The sequence below is a fragment of the Puntigrus tetrazona genome, chromosome 4 (genome assembly GCF_018831695.1).
Source record: "Puntigrus tetrazona isolate hp1 chromosome 4, ASM1883169v1, whole genome shotgun sequence".
In the NCBI taxonomy this organism is placed as follows: Eukaryota; Metazoa; Chordata; class Actinopteri; order Cypriniformes; family Cyprinidae; genus Puntigrus; species Puntigrus tetrazona.
Genome location: NC_056702.1, coordinates 27,854,449 through 27,876,939, shown reverse-complemented (window position 1 = coordinate 27,876,939; position 22,491 = coordinate 27,854,449). Strand labels below are relative to the sequence as shown.

Genomic DNA, 22,491 nt, shown 5'->3' with positions numbered 1-22,491 from the left:
TATGAGCTCTTAAAGTAAACTCAAATTCTTTAACCAGTTTATTTACTAATGAACTGATTTGAAAACTACATTGACATGCATGAAATTACAAATACACATTTATAGTGATTTAATAAATGTGTGCTTCATTCAAATTCAGTATTTACATATCATTCAAAAAGGTCTTGTAGATAGCTACATTTGCCCCGCCAGTTTTTGCAAATGTTTGCTGCTCCCTACGGGATTGGGAAAACCCTCATCCATAAATAAATAGTCATTTACTGAAGGCGATATTCAACCCAGCTAGAATTCCACTCAACGTAAGTGGTGCCCACTGGGAACGTTCAAGGAAAACATTAAAAATTGGCTCAAATTGTTTTAGAAAAAGGGATTATTTTAGCTGTCCTTGATTACCATGGCTTTCACCTTGTCTACCAAATCAATCAGCTCTTGTGCTTTGTTATTTACTGGCAAGTGGATAATCCCGAGAGGTACAGTAAGCAGTGAGTTTGTCAATGGTAAAGTCAACTAAGACTTTTTCTATAGCTGTTCAGCAGCAGTAGGGAAGCTATTGGTGAATCCATCAATTGGTGCCAGAGCAAAGCAGCTTTTAGGTTATTTATCACAAATGGTTGCCATCTACATGGCAGCTGAAGGAGGATCCAACTCCACCTACTGTATAAAGAAACGCATTGAGTTTTCACGAAGAGCTTTCCAATATGTCTGCATACATTGATCCCCAAGAAGATTCCCAACACTTTAAGGCCTTCTAGAGTTGAGATGCATTTCAAGCCATGCCATATGTCCTTGTTCTGTCATTGACCCCTTCAGCTGGAGTAGACCTTTTGATTCCTCCTGAGGATGCATGTCAAACAGTTTATGAATGGAGGTATGACAGATAACGGTACTGCCTTTGAAGGGCTTGATAATGGCAAGTATCTTTCATCTTCTGTCTGCCCTCAATTAGATTGCTGACAATGTGAAACTGACAAGAAGATGACCTTATTCTAGACGCAGACTTAATTTTAGAGACTGCTACTGAAAGCCATCACTCAACAGTCACCAAGGAATCGAAGATACATTTGCAGTATTGTCCGCATTTGTCCGTTTTTTGAGAAAAGCTTGCCAAAGTCAGATTCATAAAAGGGTAAGCTTGAGTTTAAAAAAGGCTGAAAAGAAAGAAAAAGACTAAATTTCATTTTATTATGAAACAATGTGCACAGAAAATTGTTTATGATGCCATAATGGTGCATTACTAAATTAAAACATTGACAATAAAACGTAATTCAACTCGTCGTTCATTCTCCTATTCATGTACCTTTAGACTTTTTTCAAGTTGGCACGCTCTCAGCTAAATTGCTGCCTTGCTGCAGAGTGAACTCTGGCTTCCTCCCAATTCCAAAAAGAAAAATAAATAAAACTTCACAAAAATGCAAGTTAATCAAATGCAATGGCTAAATGTTTTAAATATTAAATATTTGCTAGGCCACAAGAACCATTATGTTTGAACAGTCTCGAATCTTATCTTCCACAATTTAATTTGCCTCTCAAGGTCAAACGCTTTAGCCTACTTCACTTCAACTTGTAAGAGTCGTATTAAAATCCTAAGCTCACAACAGAAGCATATGCGACCTCAAAACAAGGACATAATCCACCTCATCCACGATGATGATGATAAACGGCATGCATGCGCTGTGCATCTGTGATGAGCTGGTCAATGGCCAGGCCTGCCGTCACTGTTACTGGATGAAAGTGGGTTAAGGGAAGAAAGGGTAATGTGTCATTGGTGAAAGTGAAAAGAAGGGAGTTTGTTTACCATTGTGGTGAGGATGTACTTGTAGAAGGCTGACGTCATGCCTAATTCTGAGGCCTGGAGAGAGAGGAAGAAGCAGCAAGAGATTGTATATCAGAAATGTAATCGGAATTCATACTATGAGTTATATACTGAGTCAAATATGTCATCTGTTTGTCAGTGGTTTTGAATATAAAAGTCTGGAACAACAAATAAGGCATTTAAAATTATGATAAAACATTATTACACCTTATTAAACTATATATAATGTAACTATACAATATACACTTATACACAACAAATATAATTCAAAAATATTGAAAGAACAAATTAATATGAAATATATACTGTGAATATACAATATTTGTTTTTACTAAAATTGAAAAATATTATATATATATATATATAAAAAGAATATGTACAATATGCACCTATATGTACACACACACACCTTCTTTAGTATTAGTATTGACACCGATGCATTGGCATCGATGATGATTGTTGCGACTTTGTCATCGCGAATTTCTTTCAGCAGGGGGGTGGGGTCCAAATTTTCATCAAGCATTCTGACTGAGAGTGTTTCCCGGGATATGAGGAAGTGACGCACAAGCTCCTCCAATCGCAGCAGGCCTGAGATGTAGCATAAATCCCCATTATAACATTACACAACTCATTTGTGCAAACGTTCAAAAAAAACCACTGTCAACATATGAACACATTCTTTGCCAAAACAGATTTAACATTTTTTTCCAAAATCATGGTTTTTACTATGTTTTACGCATTACTTACGTATTATGTTTATCATGTTTTTATTGTGCTTTATTGTGTTAGTAAGCTGTATTTTTTAGTTACTTTTGAACCTAAACCCTGCTGCGGTTTCATCGAGATTAATTGGAACGCACAATTAAGCAACATGACTTTTGCAAAACTCATAAATATTACTAGAATTCTTTTACAATGACTGTATATTAGAATGGACATTCAGCATAAATATGATGCTTTTGACTAAAATAAAAGTCATGTATCCATCTAGAACCTTTTAACAACTTTCATAAACTGTCAATTGCTATAAACCTTACCTTTCTTTCCACCCTGCTCCTCCGTATTAAAGTCAGTGACTATCGAATTAAGTGACTTTGAGAGCCAATAAAGTTAATTCCGTATGTACATAAATTTGTGCTCTAAGCCACCACAAAATCCATATGGTGACTTCATTGATTCTGGACTGCAGTCAACAAGATGCATGGCTAACGATAACAACTGGGTGAAGTGATGAAAGACTGCTTTCTCAAAAAAAACCAAACAAACACCATGTATCCATGCTCTCTCGCACATCCACACGGGTAAGGAACCAATGTGCAGATGAGCACATCCATGCATGCTAACGCGCACGGAGAACTGCATCTTAAACAGTCAAACGCTCGCTTGCGCTTTAGCATGCGCACAGACTGTGATAATTATATGGAAAAGAATGGGATAAATGCAGGTATGCAAACAGCAGTAAACAGCGGTGCCTAAACCCAAAGCGCCATTACCCAGACCACACCAATCAAGCGAGAGCTGCTCGCATCAGCAAGTCACGAGAGATCAACTTGCAGTCGGCATCGTAACGGCTCACACACGTTTCACTCTAGTGCGCTAACTACTTCTCATTAAGCTGAGTCAACAAAGTAGAACAAATACAATTAATATTTCTTCTTGTTTGCATGCTTGTTGACACAATCCTTAATGCGATGTCCCTCGGATCGGAAGAAATCCGGATAGCACTTTTATCTGAAAAACATATTTTTCACTGACAATCATCTGACATCACCTGAAAGCCAGATGCGCCTTTTAAACAAGAAGTAAAGTACTCAAGTGTTTCAAATCCCTTCGACCGTGACTATATGGTAAAATCCCATAGCATTGGTTTTATTTATTCTACTTTTTTACTAGTTTTAGATGATTGGAAGATGTTGCAAACCAAATTCGTGTTGCTTACGCGTGTGCGCTAATCCACAAAACCAACATGTTTGGTGAATATAATGTCATTTTTATCATCAGCATGCAGAAAAATGAATCCGCACGTATAAAGCTAATAAGAGGTTTAATCTTATAAAAACATGTAATTTGCTGAAGCGGCGGCATAGAAGTTAATAATAATAGTCTAATAATAGGCACAAAGCCTAAGGATAATGCACTTATGTTAAAAATAAAATGAATTGCGGTGTGAATTGGCTACTGTGAAACGAGCAATAAAGGGTGCTGTGCACAACGAAAGGATCGGTGTGATCTATAACAGAAAAAAGACAGAATGGCCAGTGCATAGTTGACAGTGTCTGTGTTTTCCCTGCAGACTTACACTCTGCTTTGGCACAAATCAAGCTGGCCGTCGGGTAACTGAACGAGCGCAGGATGGCACCGATGGCCAAGCTTAAGTCCTCGTTGCTAGGATACAGCGTCACTGAGGCAAAGCGCAGATATGGCAAGCGCGGAGTCTCCTCCGGACCAATCTTGATGTGAGGGATCTGAGAGGAACAGACAAGAATAAGGAGGAAGATTTAAAAGAATAGATGGGATTGACTAACATGGGCTTTTCCATGGCTGATATCCAATATCTAACGCAGAGGTTTTCAAGCTTGGTCTTAGGGGACCAACAGGACTGTACATTTTGTACTTTTCTTTTCTCTTTTTTTTAGCACAACTGATTCAGAACATCAGCTGAAGCAGCTCCATTAACCGACCTGAGCATGTGACCTTTTAACATTAATTGAAAGCATTAAACAATTTTACCATCTGTTTATTAAATAAATTAAGCTATTTTGAGCATGAGAATCATCTTTAAAAAAAACAAAAACAGGAATCAATATCTTTGTATACAAATTATACTATGCTCATAAAAAAATGTAACTTAATCAGTGTTTCAATAGCAGAAATATGCGTCATTGAAACAGCTTGTAAACAAAGTGTTTCATTTACCTCAGGCAAGTCATCAGTGTCTACAGCTCGTTATTTGTTGAGAAATAAACTCTGGAGACGAGCATTTTGAGAATTATTAGACTACATACTTATATTTTACTTCACCCGTTAGAGGTGTCTTAATTATTTAACTAATGTAGGCTGTTTAAAAAAATCTTTACACCTTTTTACACCTATTAGTTGCTTATTACTATGCATTATACCAGAATACTGGCTATTTATTAGTGCTCAGATTCAGAACTGAATTCTTTTAAATTTGATTGAATGCTGCAATTGTAAAAAAAAAATGCAATTATTAGTATAAAATCAACATTTGGCAAGAATTTAGACTTTAAATATTTGCTTAAATACTTGTTTAGCAAATAGTTTAAAAAGTGAAGGACAGAATGACTGATAGATATGATTGTCTTTTTTTTTTTTTTTTTTTTTTCTTTGAAGCCTAAATGTAATGCAGTTTAATAACTGTAAATTAGCTGTACACAAAATGACTGAAATTAAATGCACATTCATTTTACGCAATATTAAATTGTTAATTGCCTGAGTGGGCACCAAAACGGCCAGATATCGGCCAATTAATCATCCTGGCTGATGTATCATTCCACAGTATCTCTCACCGTAAGGAAGGAGAAGAGAGAAAAAAAAATATGGGAAATTAGGTCAGAGGGGGAGATGCTTTTCAAGCAGCAAAGCAAAGGCACACAGGAAATAATGGCCTGTGGCTGAGGAGCAGTGTAAATTTATCATTTCAAGAAATGCTCTCACAGACACATACTCAAAGGCATTTCCTTTCATTCTCACCTCTTTTTCCCCACATATATGACTGACGGTGGATCCGGAAGCAGGACTAGAGGCTGGACCAATGACAGAGACTACTCCCTTTGGCAGGATCTGACACACTGAGAGGGGTAAAGATATATTATTAGAAAGAGACAGATAAATAGAGGTACCACGAGAGAGAGAGAGAGAGAGGACGGAGAGCAGGGTGATCGAGCAAGACAGTGACTGAATGGGAAAGGGACAGGGTAGAGAGAGACAGACATTGCAGTGGGCAGAGAAAAAGCCAACGTCTTGGACGCCGTCCAGTTCTGTGTCCTGTTCCTAGATGATATATCAAATTAGGAGTCAATGCAAAGCTCTTTTTGATTAATTACATCAATAAGCACAACACAGATTTATGCTCTGCCTACAGGAGATTGCTGCTCTAATTCTACACAAGAACGAGGGGGAGAGAGCACACAGGGTGTATATTTAGATGAAAAGATTTTTTTCTTGCTTGCTTTTGAACTATGTCGCATTGAAATGTTCAGGGCACTGTGCATGTGTGACATGGGTATGTAATTCATTTAGCATCAAATGAAAATCTTTTATCCTGTTACATTCACATGCTGTGAATGCGCGTTATCGGTCCATTTCAGTCCAATGGCTAAAGCAAACTTGAATTGACAATTTTTCTTCTTTCTTTTCCACCGATGTTCTCGGCTTTATTGTGCACTTCTCAGCGGTGCATATTCTAAAGAAAAAAAGTTTTTCATCAAAATGTAATAACCTTCTCCAAAGGAGATTGTTATGAAAATGTTATGCGACAGCCAAACGCTTTAAAAAGATTAAAGGCTGCTGCAGGTAATCAGCATTAAATCTTATCAGTAGTTCATTTGAAATAGATTACAATGACAGCATAACATAACATATTAATAATAAGTATTAATTAATAATACTTTAATTAAATACACATTTGAGAAAGAAATCATCCATACTTGACCATGAACCTTGGCTTTCTATTCAGAAAGTATCCTCTAAACCCACTTTTTTAATACAGTGCAATAATTGGGAAGTTAATAAAAATAACAATAATAAAATATATTATAGATAATACAGCATTACATCTCGCCATTGCTTGATTTAATTCTGAAAAGAAGTCTGACTTTCACTTTAATTCAAAAAGCGTCAACTTTCATTGTAACCCTGTCGCTGGATTTTCATTCAAACTGTTCAAGGATTCATTCAAAATACTTCACATCACAGAAGTGAAATTGTGAATGCCGTTTGATGTGGGTACCAGTATGTGTGCGTCTAGTGGTTTTGCTGGACTCACTCGTGTCTGTAGTCTCGTACTGAGAGTCTCTCTGCAGCTCAAAGATGTCGACCTCCACACGGGCTCGAGCCGGGCCCTCCATCACACTGTTGATGTTCTCTCGGGCCAGAGCCAATGCCAACCGCTCTCCGCGTCCGCACGCTGACTGATCATCTAAAATAGCAGCTGAAGAGCAACAGAAAAAGGCTCAGTGTTTTGTTCCCGCTCTGGAATTTAATTGAGTTTTCTGATGTCGTCAATTGAAGTTGCGTTTGTTATTGCAAAAAGATGGAGTCACTCATCGAGATTGAACAGAAACAAGTTTGCAACGAATGTCGCGTGTTGTGATTTTAACTGATTAGATTGTGCTATTGAGCGCTATTTCTTTGGAGGCTTGCCAGAGATTAATTGATGCTTTATTGTTCGCAATAATCAAGACGAACATGCTGATGCTTGAAGCAATCAGTCACATGCTGTGAAGCAACAGCCAAGTACAAGCCACTTTGAAAAAGGCTCCTGCTTGAATCCGATAATACTGCCTAATTTCGCCTGAACTCTGCTCTGAACGGATTCAAAACGGATTAATCTTATTTTTGATAATTCAACAAAAAAAAAACTGCAGCAAAACGATCCCAACGTACGTATCTGAGATTATCGCTTCACGCTCTCTGTTCTGCATAACAGGTGTTTCGGCAAAAAAAGATTAGGCGTAGTAGGAGGTCAGTACATCAGAAGAGGTGTTTAAAACATTAAGTCTAGAACAAGCTTTGTAGTCACTATAAATGTGGGCTTCACTTTGATGCTTGCTGCCTCCATTACAAGAAAAATATTTGGGTTATCAGGAGACTGTACTGCTGCTCATTCCAAGTAAAAAGTGTTTTATTTTTCACATGATCTCTATAGATAAAGCTGGAAGAACTGAGGCAGAACTAGACCTTATAATGAGGTTAGTGCAGTTGCATAAGTCAAGTCCAGTTAACACTATTAGCGTTATCCCTGAATATTCAACTTACCAACACCGTTTGTTCTACTGACATGAACGATACCTGAAATTATGTGGATTTTTGAGGGGATTCTCTAAGCAACGCACTATTGCATTGGGTGGACGATAAAACAGGCAAGATGATCTCACGGCAAAGCAATCACGCTATAAAATACAAACCCAGCTAATGGGTGGTTTTCAACCAACAGCTGGGGTTAAATGTTTAGAAACAGAGAGATGATATGATGTGATTTCGTGTGTTTTGTATCAGGAAGCGGTGGGCTCACCCATCCTGACGGCTGCGAGAGCAGGTGCCTGGCTGTGAGAGGACGGGGCCATGGTCAGCAGAAGCAACAGCAGGAGGAGGAAGAGGAGGTGAATCGACAGCAGCAGCGCTGGCAGAGCCGGCATCTTCCACTGCTCCTCATGGAGAAAGGTCGTCTGGCTGCCTGCACCGCCACCTGGAGGGCAGGTACCAAATTATGCATGAGAAGTCATCCACCGACATACAGAAATGAGAAACTAGGGATGCCTGATGTTTCAACTCTGTCTAATATCGAAAAGCAGATTATCATTTTCACGTTCGTCACCAACCAGTAACCAACAATGAGCTGATATTGAAATTCTATTATGCCTGAATACATACTATTTCGGATGAATACAAATGAAATACAAATACAAAAAAAATCATGTTAAATGCTAATTTAGACATCACAAGATCATAAATGTACAATATGAAAAATATACGTATCAAATTTGTTTTGAGATTTTTTTTTTTTTTAATATTGCTTTAACAGTTACTATTTTGGAGTTTAACTGTTTGATTGCTGTTTTTCAAAAAGATAGAAAAAGGCAGTATCAGCATTTCTCTCGATATGCTAAAGGTACTGCAGAGTTCACCAAAAAGGTTCACACCACCCATGGTTTAGCCACAGGCTTTCCAAGATGTAGTAGTGAGTAAATTACCATCAAACTGAGAGAGAGAGAGATAGAGAGAGAGATGAGATGAGAAGAATATATATAGAAGAATACAAAAGAGTATAGAATATAAAAATCTTTTAAATGTAACAACTGGAGAAATTAGTATGCATAATTACATATATCCAACACAGAATTGTGCATCCCAAAATGACATGTTAAGAATAGCACTATGCATTCATTAAAATGACAACGTAATAAAATAAAATAAACCAAGTAACAACCTAGAAAACTAGGATGCTAGAAGTTGCATGCAACACTGTACCAATATTCAGCGCTAACTTGCAACATAGCGAGGCGTGAAAACTGTTCTGCTAGACACCGCATTGTATAATGCATACTATTAAAAATATTCAGCATACTGCACAACTTGCAGTAAGCAGCCATTATTCCATTCCAAGCATAGTCCTTGATTTTGTTTAACTTGGCTGTTGTCCACACCACTCTGTCCGTGTGTTGCATCACCCACTTAAGCTATTAAAGGCTTCCTCGTTGACCATTTTGGTTTTCAAGCTGCACAAACATGCCACTTTTAAACATAATACGTCTGTTTTTTTCAGTGACCTTCACTAACACACACACACACAACACAGGTATATATTACTATCCACACATCGAGAAAGGAGATATATCCAAATGCCTTTAACTTGTCCCAGCGCTGTAATATAAGCCACACAAGATGCTGTGGATATGATGTGATAAAATATTCAGGACTGTTGCCAAAGTGTACATTGCTGTTTATTAGCACCTGAAAACATATTTGCAGCAGTTGCAGTGACTTGTTAAGGTTGTTAACTGGAAACCGAAAACTATATTTTTAAAACCATGATGGATGATTCAAAATGGTCATTTTGACAAGATAAAATATTAAAGCATCTGGTTTGTTGTGTTTCTACACTTACCGTTGATTTACATAGTGATTCTGGGATGCTATATATTTTACTGAAGAATAAGATGAGCTTGCTAAGAGTGGTTTTCCAAAACTTCTCAGGCAAGGAGGAAAGCGTATAAATAAAAATAAACGCAGACCTTTCAATTCCGATGTGTTCAGGTCACTGTAGACTTAAACAGGACTGATATAGGCCTAAATTATTACTGTGCATGAATAAAATACCATGTGCGTGATATTTCACATATGCTGCTCACCGATAAAGCAATCTCAAAAGAGATGCATGTGTGGAAAAATGAGCACGTACACCGAACAGTAAACGAATTACCAGGGAAATCAAAAATAGACCAAGACAGAAATTTTACAACCCAGTCCGTCAAAGTGACGTATAATGATTATTTGTACCGCAACCTCAGCACAGGCCGCATGCTGTGATATAAAACAATTCACCACAAGAAAACCCACAACAGAATACAGAGAAGCCGAGAGAATTGAATGCAGCCAGAAGAAACAGACTCAGAAATGGCTTTGGGAGACAAAGAGGAGAGCGAGAAAGATTGAACGCTTGACGAATGCAGCATAATAGAGCCAAAAAGACTCCGGTCTGGTGTGTGTGTGTGTGTGTGTGTGTGTATGTGTGTGTGAGTGTGCATGCACAGGCCGCACAAAACAGAGACACAAGTCAACCTAAAGATCAAGAGCCTCATCCCTAAAGCCGCCGTCAATCCTGGGCTGCCTCTGTTGGAGTTTGTCAACAGCTTGATTTGTATTGGCCTTCTCCGGCTCCATGAAGTAAATGTTTATCTTTCCTGCCAATAAGGCCCTTTGAATGCATTCAAATTGAAGTCTGAATGGAACCAAAATGAAGTGAGCTAACCAAAAGAGAGGAGAGGACAGAAGAAAGACAGCCGGGACGAGATAGCGCTCGAGAGAAAGCAGGAATAGCGTGGAGAGAAAGATGAAAGTAAACCGAAGGAGATAGTGAGAGGGGGAGAGGGTCGGAAGAAAAACAAAGTATTAACACACACAAGTAAACACCACATGAGGAGACAGCATGCTGAATGGGCAAAAATTCAAGCTTGGCTGTTTCAGTTATTTAACTCTTAGCTTTTCCGTCCGTCTGCATTGAATTTAACAGTCAATGTAATTGCCTGCAGACTCACCTAATCAATGGAGCTCTGCTTTCCCTCTCTATAACAATATATAATGTGTTTAACACATCCTAAGACTGATGCGTGGTCATTCACACCTTGTTAACCTTTACAAACCATCTTCTTACTGGCCCAGTGGCATGGGATCCAAAAGTCATTCAGCTTTTTTAAATTATTAAGTATCACATAAGGTGCTGTACAAAAGAAAACTATGTGCATTCAAACACAGAAGCAGTCAAATGAATTAATAAATAATAATTCGGTAAAAATACAAAAAGCTTTAATAAAAACCCATTTGAATGGTATTTTGGTTAGTATTTGACTCGTATGGAACAAGGTGCATATGACTAGAAACGAATCCCGTTCTTGGATGGGTGTGTGACAAATGCTTAGCATCAGGCCGGTGAACAAGCATCAGGAACTCCATACATCTACTGTCTCCTGACCTTAAAGCAAGACACTTTAGTGACGCCTCTAGACGCTTTGTTGAAAATTAAGAAGAACGAAAGGCTCTGACCTTGCTTGGCTTTCGATCGAAGGCAAAGGTAGCACTTAAGACTGTGCTTTTAAAGCTTTTGGGAGAATAAATACCAAGAGTCTCAAACAAAATAAAACTACAAAAATTGTCAGGTATTGAAGAAGACTAAAACCGTGGAAAATATTCCAGGCAGACAGTGCTCCCATGCTGTCAAATCCAATATCCTAATTCTCACATTACACCTCAAACGCTGTCCTGCGGTTTCATTCAGATTTACTTTGGAACAGCCACTCCAAGCCAACTGGCTGTGATCCTTCACCACAGGCTGTTAGGAGAAGAAAAAAAAAATGTTAAAACAGTATTCCTAATATGCCTGTCACCCTCACTGTAATGCGTCTGCGTTCGGGACATTAACGCGGCTCATCCTGTGAGGTTGAGGCAAATAAAAAGGTTTGTTTGCCTCAGAGGCAGCAGTGGCATGGCATCCGTGCTGCCTCGGATACTATAATGAAGGGATAATCCTCTCATTTAGCCACAGACAGGGGATATATTTCGCTCTCTTTTTGTGATGGGCGAGGTGTGTGTGTCTGTGTGTAAAACGGTGCATAACGCAGCAGCAGAACAAACATTAGAACACTAGTGAGATGAAGGGGTAACAGCTTGAAATGACTGGACGTGTGACAGAAATAGACAGAAACACACAGTGTCATCTGGACAGAGGGTTTGGTGGCTCGTTGAACGAAAGGGATGATATAAAAATATAAGCCTGAAGCTTTCAAGCTTCAAAAAAACAAACCATTAAAGCGTGTGCACTATATGCCACGTCTTCTGAAGTTATCTATCTATCCATCTATCTATCTATCTATCTATCTATCTATCTATCTATCTATCTATCTATCTATCTATCTATCTATCTATCTATCCATCTATCTATCTATCTATGTTTTAGAATGTTTTTATACTTACCAAGACTGCATTTATTTAAATATGGAAAATAGTACTGTCAAATACTATTGCAATTTAAAAGAACTGCATTAAAATATTCTAGAAATGTATGGAAAAGCTGAATTTCAGTCTAAAAAAAAATCTATCTAATAATATTTTTAAAAAAAAATCTTATTATTATCATCATTAAGCAGCGGTATATTTTATTTAATGCCATGTAAGCATTTTCATGGGGGAAAAAAGTAGAACAAATACTGGGAAAAACTAGCAAACAAAGTTATATTTTGCTTGATTTTTACAAAAACATATAATAGAAAAAAAAAATCATTTTTGTGGCAACTACTAAATTGGCTACTTAATTATTAGTGTTGAAATTATAATAATAAAGGCAATTATAATAATAAAGGCATTTTCCAGTAAAATGCTGATTTGGTCTTCATGCACAGATTTCAGTTAATAGAAAGTCAGCCGGGGAGTATCTTGACAAGAAGAGACGCCGAGAAACAAATAAAGGACTATAAGAGGAATACAGAATAAGTTTGTCATTGACCTCGAGAGATAGATTTAGACCCCGCTCGTGTTTCAGCACAGTTCTGCGGTCTGTGCAGACAGGGTGTGTGTCTTATTTAGCCAGTGCCTCAGGCCTGAGCTCGTGACCATCATCTCGGGTTGTGAAAGGAGCCATCATCTGTCCCAACACAAACTGACAGTGACTTCACCCTACTTCTTCACTCTCGAGCACTGTTTCTGTCCAGACCTTTTCCTTGTCACCTTCACAAATTGTCGGCTCAAGGCTACACATGCCATGCACTCTCCCACAAACAAGCCCCCTCCAGATGCTAAAAATAAACACCCATGCAAGCCAACTAACTGTCCTCTGTTACAGAGGCTCTAAAAGTAACTGCCAGCTTTTATCTTATATTCAAATTTTTTTAATTTTAAAAGATTAATTGTGGGCTTTTCGGCTTTAAAACTGCATCCGAACTGTGCACCAACCACCATTTCAATACTAAATACCTCTTTAGCAGCAAGAACATCAAGCAGGTTCGAGCAAGCACTTGCATTTTCAACCTAATATATTGTGGATTATTACATGACCTGGAACCGAAAAGAAAGCAGAGATGAGAATAAGTGCATTTAAATGCACAATAAACCATTGGTAACCAAACAGTTAATTATAAAAAACCTGACAATGCGGTATTTTAAATGCGCTAGTGTTTTCATACAAAGCGAAATTTATACACTGGGCAAACTGTGTGCTGATCTAAACAGTGCTAAAAGAGCAGACAATACTTATCGTATGCGAGGATTCATTAAGCATAATGCATTTAAAACAAGTCGGTTCAATCGGCGGCCACATTTGTGAAATGGCTATTTCCAGTCATGCAGGTACAGCATTTTTCGTTCTCGAAAATGCAATAACATCGGTGCATTCAAGAGAAAACAAACAGGTGATTCGCTTTTAACTATATGGCACAACTACTTCCTACAGCCCCGTATTAAGCATAACAATTTCACAATTTCACCTTTTTATAGCCCCTGTAATATACCGGCTCTACTATTACAGAAATCACACGCTGCAGTAAATATTAAGTAACTGACTTTTCAAAAATGCACTAGTACTCCTTCAAAATGCTTGAATCCCCTCGCAAAGACCAAATAAACCATAATTTCCTACATAATTTCCATGTTTTGTGCACGTCCCCATACCTGATAAGTGAATCACAAAATCACAGTGGCGTGATAAAAGACAGAAAATGAGGAAGAAAAGGGTGAGCAAGAGGGCAAGAGGAACATTTCAGAACAACAGCATTCAAGGATTTGCGAAGACAAAGAACAGACAGCATAAAGCACTTGAGGCCGAGATGCTGTGTTCAACATTGTTGTTGTCATACCATTTTATGAGCTGTTCAACATTAAATATTTACATTCAGAGGCAATTAGTGGTTCTGGGAACGACAACCACCGGGGTGCCAAGGACATCCTTTTCTTTTAATTAACTTTCCCTCAGGAAAATAACGGGATGTTTCAACCCCACTATCATAAATGATGACATGATTAGACAATATAGCTCATCTCTGATAGCGCTGAAAGCATTTATGGATAGCATTAAAGCATGTCCAACTTGTTATTTTGCTCCTTTATTTCTAGAAAGTGCTCCTGCGGCTAGCTTCTCCTCTCAAACAATTAATAATCCCCAAGGTGGACGGATGATTAAAAATTCGAAGTGGGAGCCCCCGTTTCAAGTTTTTAAACGAGCGGCCTCCCTCATTTGAGCAAAGTCAGGAGGAGGCTGATGGGACTAAATTTAGCAAAGGAGGCAAGAAAGAAAAGCATTCAACCTCCCACCTAGCAATAATGTCCTCCCTTTGCTTCCTGCGAGGATTCAATTTGCCAAAACAGTCAAATATTTCTGCAAAATGCCAGCTGCGCATTTAATCATTGTTGCTGCAATTATGACACGCAAATGTCCTTTTAAAGTCAAGCTTTGGAGTCATCTATAAAACACAAAATAGATAAAGATTGTTTCCCCTTCTCTTCCCGTTACCGAAACGGGCAATTTTTACAACTGAAATCGACTCTATCCAGCTTGCAATTAATGTTGTTGAACCTGTAGTTAGGCAAATATATGACCATTATCAGAGAGATACAGTACATTAATCGGGAGAGAAAACAGATAAAATGTAATTACATTCATGCATTTGGCAGGCACTTTTATCCAAATCGACTTACGCTGCACTCAAAGCGTGCATTTTATCAGTTTCTTTGAGAATTAAACCCATGGCTTTGGCGTTGCAGGCGACATGCCCTGCTGTTTGAGCTCCCGTATAGGAAATAAAACTCCAGAGGCAAACCTGGAGTGTGGCAACCCCAAAATATGGCAACAGAAAAATGCAAAAAAGTCTATTTTAAGGCCAATATTGGGGCATTCTGAGATTATTGCCATGGTGAAACCCCTTGTGTATGCAATATGTCTTATTAATAGACAACACTTCACAAAAAGTTTTTTTTTACATGTAATAAGAGTTCCATTTATTTTTTCAAATCCTTTAAAACTTTCAAAGCATCATTACTGGTTTTATTACATTAATGATTGTAACACAACCTCAACAGGTAAATTATTTAATTCTTAAAATGTCTTAACTTTAGTTTTTAAACTAGTTTCCTATCAATCATGCCTTTTTTTAACATGTTTGACCAGCTCTGTTCGGTTAAGGACACTTCTCTCCTTTTATCCACCAAGTAGCGTTTAAAAAAGAAAATAAAAGAAGCATGAAAGCTGTGCCATGACATTTTATCACTTTTTCTTTTACTGTTATAAAGAATTCATACTACTTTGCGCTATTATAAAAATAATTGTTTTTAAACTCATGGAAGAGACACATTGCAACTCTAAAATGATTAGTGTATTTTTACCCAAATGCTTTCACATCCCACAACCTCATCGTTTGCAGAGACAAGCTGCTTTTCAAAACACACACATAATGACGGCCTTAATAGAGCATAATGAAGCATAATAGAGAATTGTAAAGATATTTCACTGGAATTGGACTGCATTGACTTCATTGCATCTATTCTGTGTTTTATTACTTTATGCATGTATTTCTGTTCAATGTCAGTTGTTTTGTCAGTATTAATATATTCAGTTAATAACTGAAGATAGAGCAATTTCCGCTACACTTTCCCATGGCCATATCAATAAATAAAAATAAAGGTAACAGGAAACACATTTTCCCTGAATGAACCTCCTAATTTGTTGCTTTTTAATAGTTAGAAAGTAATTGTTTAGATTTGAATAAAAATGGCCATGCAGAATAAGGAATTAATATGTGCTTTTTAAACAGCCAATATTCTTGTAATATGCATGCTAGTAAGCAACTAGTTAATATGAGAACTGGTTCAAAAGTGTTGGCAAAATAAAAGTACCTAATTGATGAAGAGTTCAGAGTTCTTGCTGCAAGTGTGAACACTGCAAAATGCTTTTTTTTTCTCATTTCTAAATTCTTAAATGACTTAACAACTTAACAAGTGACTGTCAAATGGGGTAAGTAAAAAATATAAAAAAAAAATTTTAAAAGCAAGAAGACAAGATTATTGTGATTATCCCATTAGCAGATTATTTTGCATGTATCGAGTAAAAACCCACTTAATTTTGACTTGTTTTTTTCTGAAAAAAGACAAATTTCATTTAAGAATTTCTAGATATTTTGTCTGGAAACAAGACAAAAAAACATTGGCTAGAAAGGATTTTTTGCACTCAATGCAGCCAGAAAAACGGCCCGAGGGGAGTTTCCTAGAACTACGTGGTGCAAAGTCACGACAGAATTTTATTTTTGTGTGAACTACCCCTTTAGGCTACTTATATATTGTTCATCCTATTGTTTGATTTTATTATCAACATTATCAACTTTTATTTTGCAGGTACAAATTGTCATCATTTTAGATTGTATAAATTGTCTGCTGTGTAGAATTGGCCGTTAATCAGAACTGGAGATGTTTGTTGACTTGTTGGTGGGAAATCAGTGGGTTTACCACAGCGGGGTGTGTTGTAAACATCCCCTTCATATCAACTCTTTAGAGTATGGCTTACGGCCATACCACCCTAAGCATGACCGATCTTGTCTGATGACTCAACTTCCTGAAGTCGATAGAAGCAGATGGTAATGATAGCACGCTACAGATGCACTAGCTCTTAGCAGTCACACTGCCAAGACTGCAGGTGTAGGATTCGAGATTACGACACCAACAGTAGATAAGCAGCGTGATTGTGGATTACACATGTATCAGCGAGTCCCAGGTAACAAAGCCGGATTCCAAACATAAAGCCAGATTACTAAATATAAAGCCGAGGTGGCGACATTAAGCCAGATTACTTTTCCAAACACATTTCCAAGAGGTGGCTTCATTGCAAGCTCTGTTAAATCTACCTACAAACGTTATCATTTCCGATGGTGGTGGAAAGCGATGGATTCCGTGGTTTGTTCATAATTTGAACCCTTTGTTGTGCCACCTTCATCCTGGTACTATATTTGTGATCGAGTAATGCCATGGTTTCTGCAAGTGGAAATGAAGGACGTGCTTGAAATACACCATCGATTGACCGATGACGCTGATGTGTTATTGTTCTGTTCAGGCTGTGTCCTAATATCAAGGAAAAGAAATTGAGTCAGTAAAGAAGATTTCTATTCATACTCATATTCATTCTTACTCACACGGTTAGATAATCCTCCCCGGACCTTTTAGTGAGAACTCCAAAGGGCAGTAGGGCACCTGCTGAGCTCGGGTCTTTTTGCTGTAAAACCTCTAGAACAGATGGCGATATATATTTCGAGTAACTTCCGGGGACTCTTCAGTATCGGTGGCTGTTTGGAGGCTTAAGCAGTGAAGTCTTATTACATAAAAAGGTATGTTATCAGTAGATCTTTTTCTGCTGAGAAACTAGCCTTAAACATCTATATACAAAAAGAGACAACGGTAGTATTTAAGTGGTATATCTTGTTTTTTTGTTTTTTTGATCACTACTAACTTGTCATCTCATATCATCTTTTTCTTTGCTCTTGTCTGCTCTCATCCAAATCACTGGAATTTAATATTATTTTTATGCAGGACCAGATCTAGCCTGCTATGATTTTTGAGGGGATGATCTGTCATTGTTAGAAGAAACAGAAAACAGAAACAAATCTGGAGAAAAAAAAAAAAATAAATAAATAAAAAAAAATAATAAATATAAAAAAAAACCTTTACGAATGGCCAATTTCTCCTTTTTCATCCACATCTGTGATTCATCCACCTAGAGCTACATTTATATATATATGTATTTATAAATGTCTTAGAATAATTAAAAGCACTACATTAGCAGAAAGAATTCATTTATAAGTATTTATTTATTGGGGGAAAACTCCTTTAATCAGCAAGGATGTATTGCACCGATGGAAAGTAATAATACCAAACAAAAAAGCACCAATTTTAAGAATTCTGACATATATCCCAGTTTCCACCGAAAATATTGATTAATAAAGGTTTCTTGACCAGCAAATTGGAATGATTTTTGAAGGATCATATGACACTGAAGTCTGGAGTAATGATGCTGAAAATTCAGCTTTGTGTCACAGGAATAACATTAACTTTAATCTATACTGAAATAGAAATCAGCTATTTTAAATCATAATAACATATACGTTAATGAATATATAAGTTTGATTAAGAAAAGATGACAATTTGGTGACTATATATATATATATATATATATATATATATATATATATATATATATATATATATAAAACAGTATATATATAAAGTGTAGCTCTGGGTGGATGAATCACAGATGTGGATGAAAAAGGAGAAATTGGCCATTCGTAAAGCTCTGTCAACCACTCAGAAATGAGCAGAATAATAATTTGAACACTGCATTTAAATTATGCTTAAAAACGTCAATGCTGGAAGCATGTGAAGGAAAATCTGTGGTGGCAAAACCCACCCCGGCACCTTGCTAAATCCGGCCCTGTCATCTGTACAAATCTGTGCATCAGTGCAGCCTCTTTTAGACCAAAACTGCTGTTGGACTGATTAACATCAGCCTCTCCATCATTTCACCTGTGCCATTCCCCAATTGTTTTCTTGCTTTCTCACTCTCTCTTTCAATTTGTCTATCTCTCTCTGTCTCTTAGTATGGTGTTAAAGGTGTGAACAGGGTGCTCCGGGGGGGAAGCAGTGACAGGAGGAGGTCATACAGGCCAGGCGAGACACTGTCGATACTGCTTCCCGGCGCTTCTTGGGAGCAGGTGGTGTTGAGGTCCGATGCTGCTCGCTGATAACTTCTGCCTTAGCGAGCCGCCTGTGTCTGTGTGGTATACATCGCTCTCACTTCCTTGAACACGCTGCACTTTACTAAACAAATGCTTCTGGTTAGTATTTAGATTTGCTTGTTGTGCGACTGAATTGAGTCTTCCGTATCTGTTTTTTTTTAAAGTGGACATTTTCAAGTGCATATCAACGGTATGTGTTGTAAATAAATAATGCATTGAAGATTGGAGCATTTCGTGCGTCTGCTCTGTGATTTTCTGAGCACTGCACCAATAAGCACTAAACTGCCAGGCAATCAGTGCAGTTCTTTTGAAAATTGTCTGCGCTGTATCTAGCTCTGTCCTGCACAGCTATTTTCACTTGTCACTTTGACAGTGGCGCTGACGAGCTTCATATACGCCTGAAGTCAAACCCTTCTCCCTATCACACCGTACTTATCTAAATGTTTCTGCTCTTCAGAAAATCGCTTTGTGTGTACTCCAGAGGCGAAGCTGCATAATTGACTATGCCTTTATTAGTCGCTGCTGTGATGAAGGCCTTATAGCTAATTGCAAATTATAAAACGGACAGTTTCGGCTCTAAAATTTGATTGGATGAGCTCCATTTTAGGTTGAAGAGTCCATCAACTGAACAAGAGTTTCAGAGAATGATGTTTGATTGGCAACTGTCTGCAGATAATGAACTTTTTTACTTAGAGGGAGAATCGTTTATTGTCTTGACTATCATTAATAATGCATTTAATTATTCTATGAACATCTGTGTCTTTCAACACACTGCCTATGCCATCATAATGCCTAACGGCTGTTAAGAGCTGTTGCATCATACCTGACAGCCTTAACCATGGTGTAATCGCTGTAAAGCACAGCATTTTGTCTTTTGTTTGAATGGCTACAACGTCATACAATAAAACACATGGGACACTTAGTTAACAACGTAACAGACAAAAATATACATGACATGGCACTGAATATTGGGTAATATTATCATTTAAGTAATCTTAGCTAAATGCGAAAATATTGTGCCATGCTGATATAAAAACACAAAGAGAAAGAAATATATATTTAGCCTACATTACACCATGTTTGTGAAGGAACTTTAGTGGATTTGTAAATAAAGTTCAATATAATCATTATTTTTATTTTTTGCATTAGGTGTCTTAATATAGCGCATTGCTAGAACACATTGAAAGTAAAGAAAATACAAGTATTATAACACCAAAAACACTTTTTTCAGGCAATTTTAAAATAGCCAAACTATTGCCCTTTCGGTAAATGCTTCAATTTGGGAGCATAAGCACAGCATGGCGCCTTAAAATGCTGCTTAAAATGAAACGGCAGCTCATTAGATTTTGAGTAAATAACTGACTTTTTCGTGCTAACTCGCAGTCATCCTGTCTCCAGTAGCAACCTGAACGCAGCCGCACCTGATGTACCCTAGTCTTCCTAATTGCCTGTTACGTTTGACCATTAGAGGAATAAGAAAGAGATAGTCGACAGCTTTTGAGCACCCACCTGCACGTGCCTTCAGCAAAGAGGTTAAAGAGGGTTAATATACTGATCAATGCATCTGTCCCTGAGGCTTTTACTCTAAATGTCAGTCGCTAGCACTAAAGATGTGGCATAAAACATCTCTTATAGCATGCACTAACACACACCAGGGAAAAGATTTTTTTATCATTATTATTATATCTCAACTGCTCTTATAGCATGAAGATTATGAAGGTGATATTTCACTATTCAAAGGAAAATCTCCATCATAAATGTGTAGAAGTAGAGAATATTGCGAGTTTCAAAATGCTGCAGTGGCAGCACAAAGCCTCAAATTCATCTTAACCTGTGATGCTTGCGATAAATTCCAGTAAAGCATTTTTTCCACTATGCTCAGTCTCCACAGAAAGATGAGGTCAGCTTCCAGACATTTATAGTACCTGATGGGGTTTTGATAGCCCCTTCCTGTATAACCGTCTGCTCAGAATCATTACAGACAACATGAAATCAAAACTGACCTCATTCGCTGTCTTAATACATGTCACTGGGTTGTGAATAAATTGTGTGAATGCAGCAGCATGTTGACTTCAAAGATAACATTATCACTTACCAGAGTAAAATAATTTATGCTAATTTGAACCTCCTGGCTGACACAAACGACCCCAAGATGTTTTATGTCTTAAAATATGGCTACTAAACTGAGTCCTGTAAGGGCAAAGGGTTCTGCAGATTATTCATTCCACCCATGCAGCACAACATTTGATCTGACTAATTAGCTAATGCCTTAAGCCAAGGAGGCAAATGACTCATACAGCACACTGATTAGTCAGAACAAGTGATACAGACGTATGGCCAACCTGGTTTAGCCTTTACAATAGATATACATCAGATTTAAGGCTTAAGGAAGTTCTAAACATGACAATAAATCTCTTCTTAAGCCTTATGAAAGAGTTTATTTTAAATCATATGAGATCAGTTCTTTTTGCCTCTAATTTTAGGTTTTTAAAATGAACGTATGTGCTTGTGTGTGTGTGTGTATATAAGAAAGCTGATCTATTCAAATTTCAGATTCCCAATTTCGAAAAATGTACACTTTTGACTGGTTTTGTGGCCCACTGTCACATATACTGTGCGTGTACATATATACAGTATATCTATACATATATGCAGTGACAGGACCTCACTTAGTTCTCACACTGCTCTTGTGCGATCTTGGTCTTCAAGTCTTTTCCATAGTTTACTGACTGTAGTAGGTTTTTTGTCCATAACTTTATGGCCAAGGATTTTCCATAGATTTTCAGTCAGGTTTAGAATAGGACTCTGGGCCAGCCATTTCATTATTTCAGTGTTTCAGCCTCAAGGAATTGCTTTACCTGTTTTGCCGTGTGATAGGTGCCATTGTGCTGCATGAAAATTGCTGGCTGATTGGGCAATAAATATGGAGAAGGAACTGCATGTTGCTGAAAGAGGTTCTGATAAATATTTGCATTCACTCTGCCATGTATTGGCCCAACTCCTGCTGAAGAAAACATCCCCCAAACCATGACACCTCCTCCTCCACCTTTCACTGACTTCTTCACACACTTTGGGTGCAGTCTTTCTACGGTTTGAGGTCATACAAAATGTTTCCAATCACACCCAAATAAATTAAACTTCCTTTCGTTTTGTCATTTTTGGGGGACTGAGTTAGTGACATTGTGAAGATGTAATATTCTAGAAATAGACCAACTTCTCTTGCTATGGCTGCTGTTGTCCGTCATTTGCACAAATAAATGTCTGAGGGTTTCGTTTACTTAAGAATGGCTTACCATCTCAGTAACGTATGTAACTCTTTGACGAACTGGGATCTCACTTAGAAAGACCAATCTACTTTGAGCGTAAACTAAATGAGCCAATGCACATTGGCATGCGATGACTGCTGATTACAGTGTGAGTATAAGGAGGCAGCAGGTGCAGTGCATATTCGCTGAGGAG

At 37.7% G+C, this 22,491-nt stretch overlaps 1 protein-coding gene across 4 annotated transcripts in view; it reads right to left on the bottom strand.

Annotated features, from left to right (window-relative positions):
* Window positions 1-22,491, bottom strand: part of LOC122343426 (glutamate receptor ionotropic, kainate 5) — a 72,029-nt gene that overhangs the window by 27,929 nt on the left and 21,609 nt on the right. For all 4 annotated transcript variants that reach the window (XM_043237887.1, XM_043237888.1, XM_043237886.1 and 1 more), the window contains exons 2-7: window positions 8,070-8,243; window positions 6,822-6,986; window positions 5,528-5,625; window positions 4,113-4,278; window positions 2,223-2,401; window positions 1,796-1,849 (exon numbers count right to left, since the gene is read on the bottom strand). In XM_043237887.1, coding sequence (XP_043093822.1) covers window positions 1,796-1,849; window positions 2,223-2,401; window positions 4,113-4,278; window positions 5,528-5,625; window positions 6,822-6,986; window positions 8,070-8,193 — 786 coding nt within the window. In that variant the 5' untranslated portion in view covers window positions 8,194-8,243. The remainder of the gene's footprint in view (window positions 1-1,795; window positions 1,850-2,222; window positions 2,402-4,112; window positions 4,279-5,527; window positions 5,626-6,821; window positions 6,987-8,069; window positions 8,244-22,491) is intronic.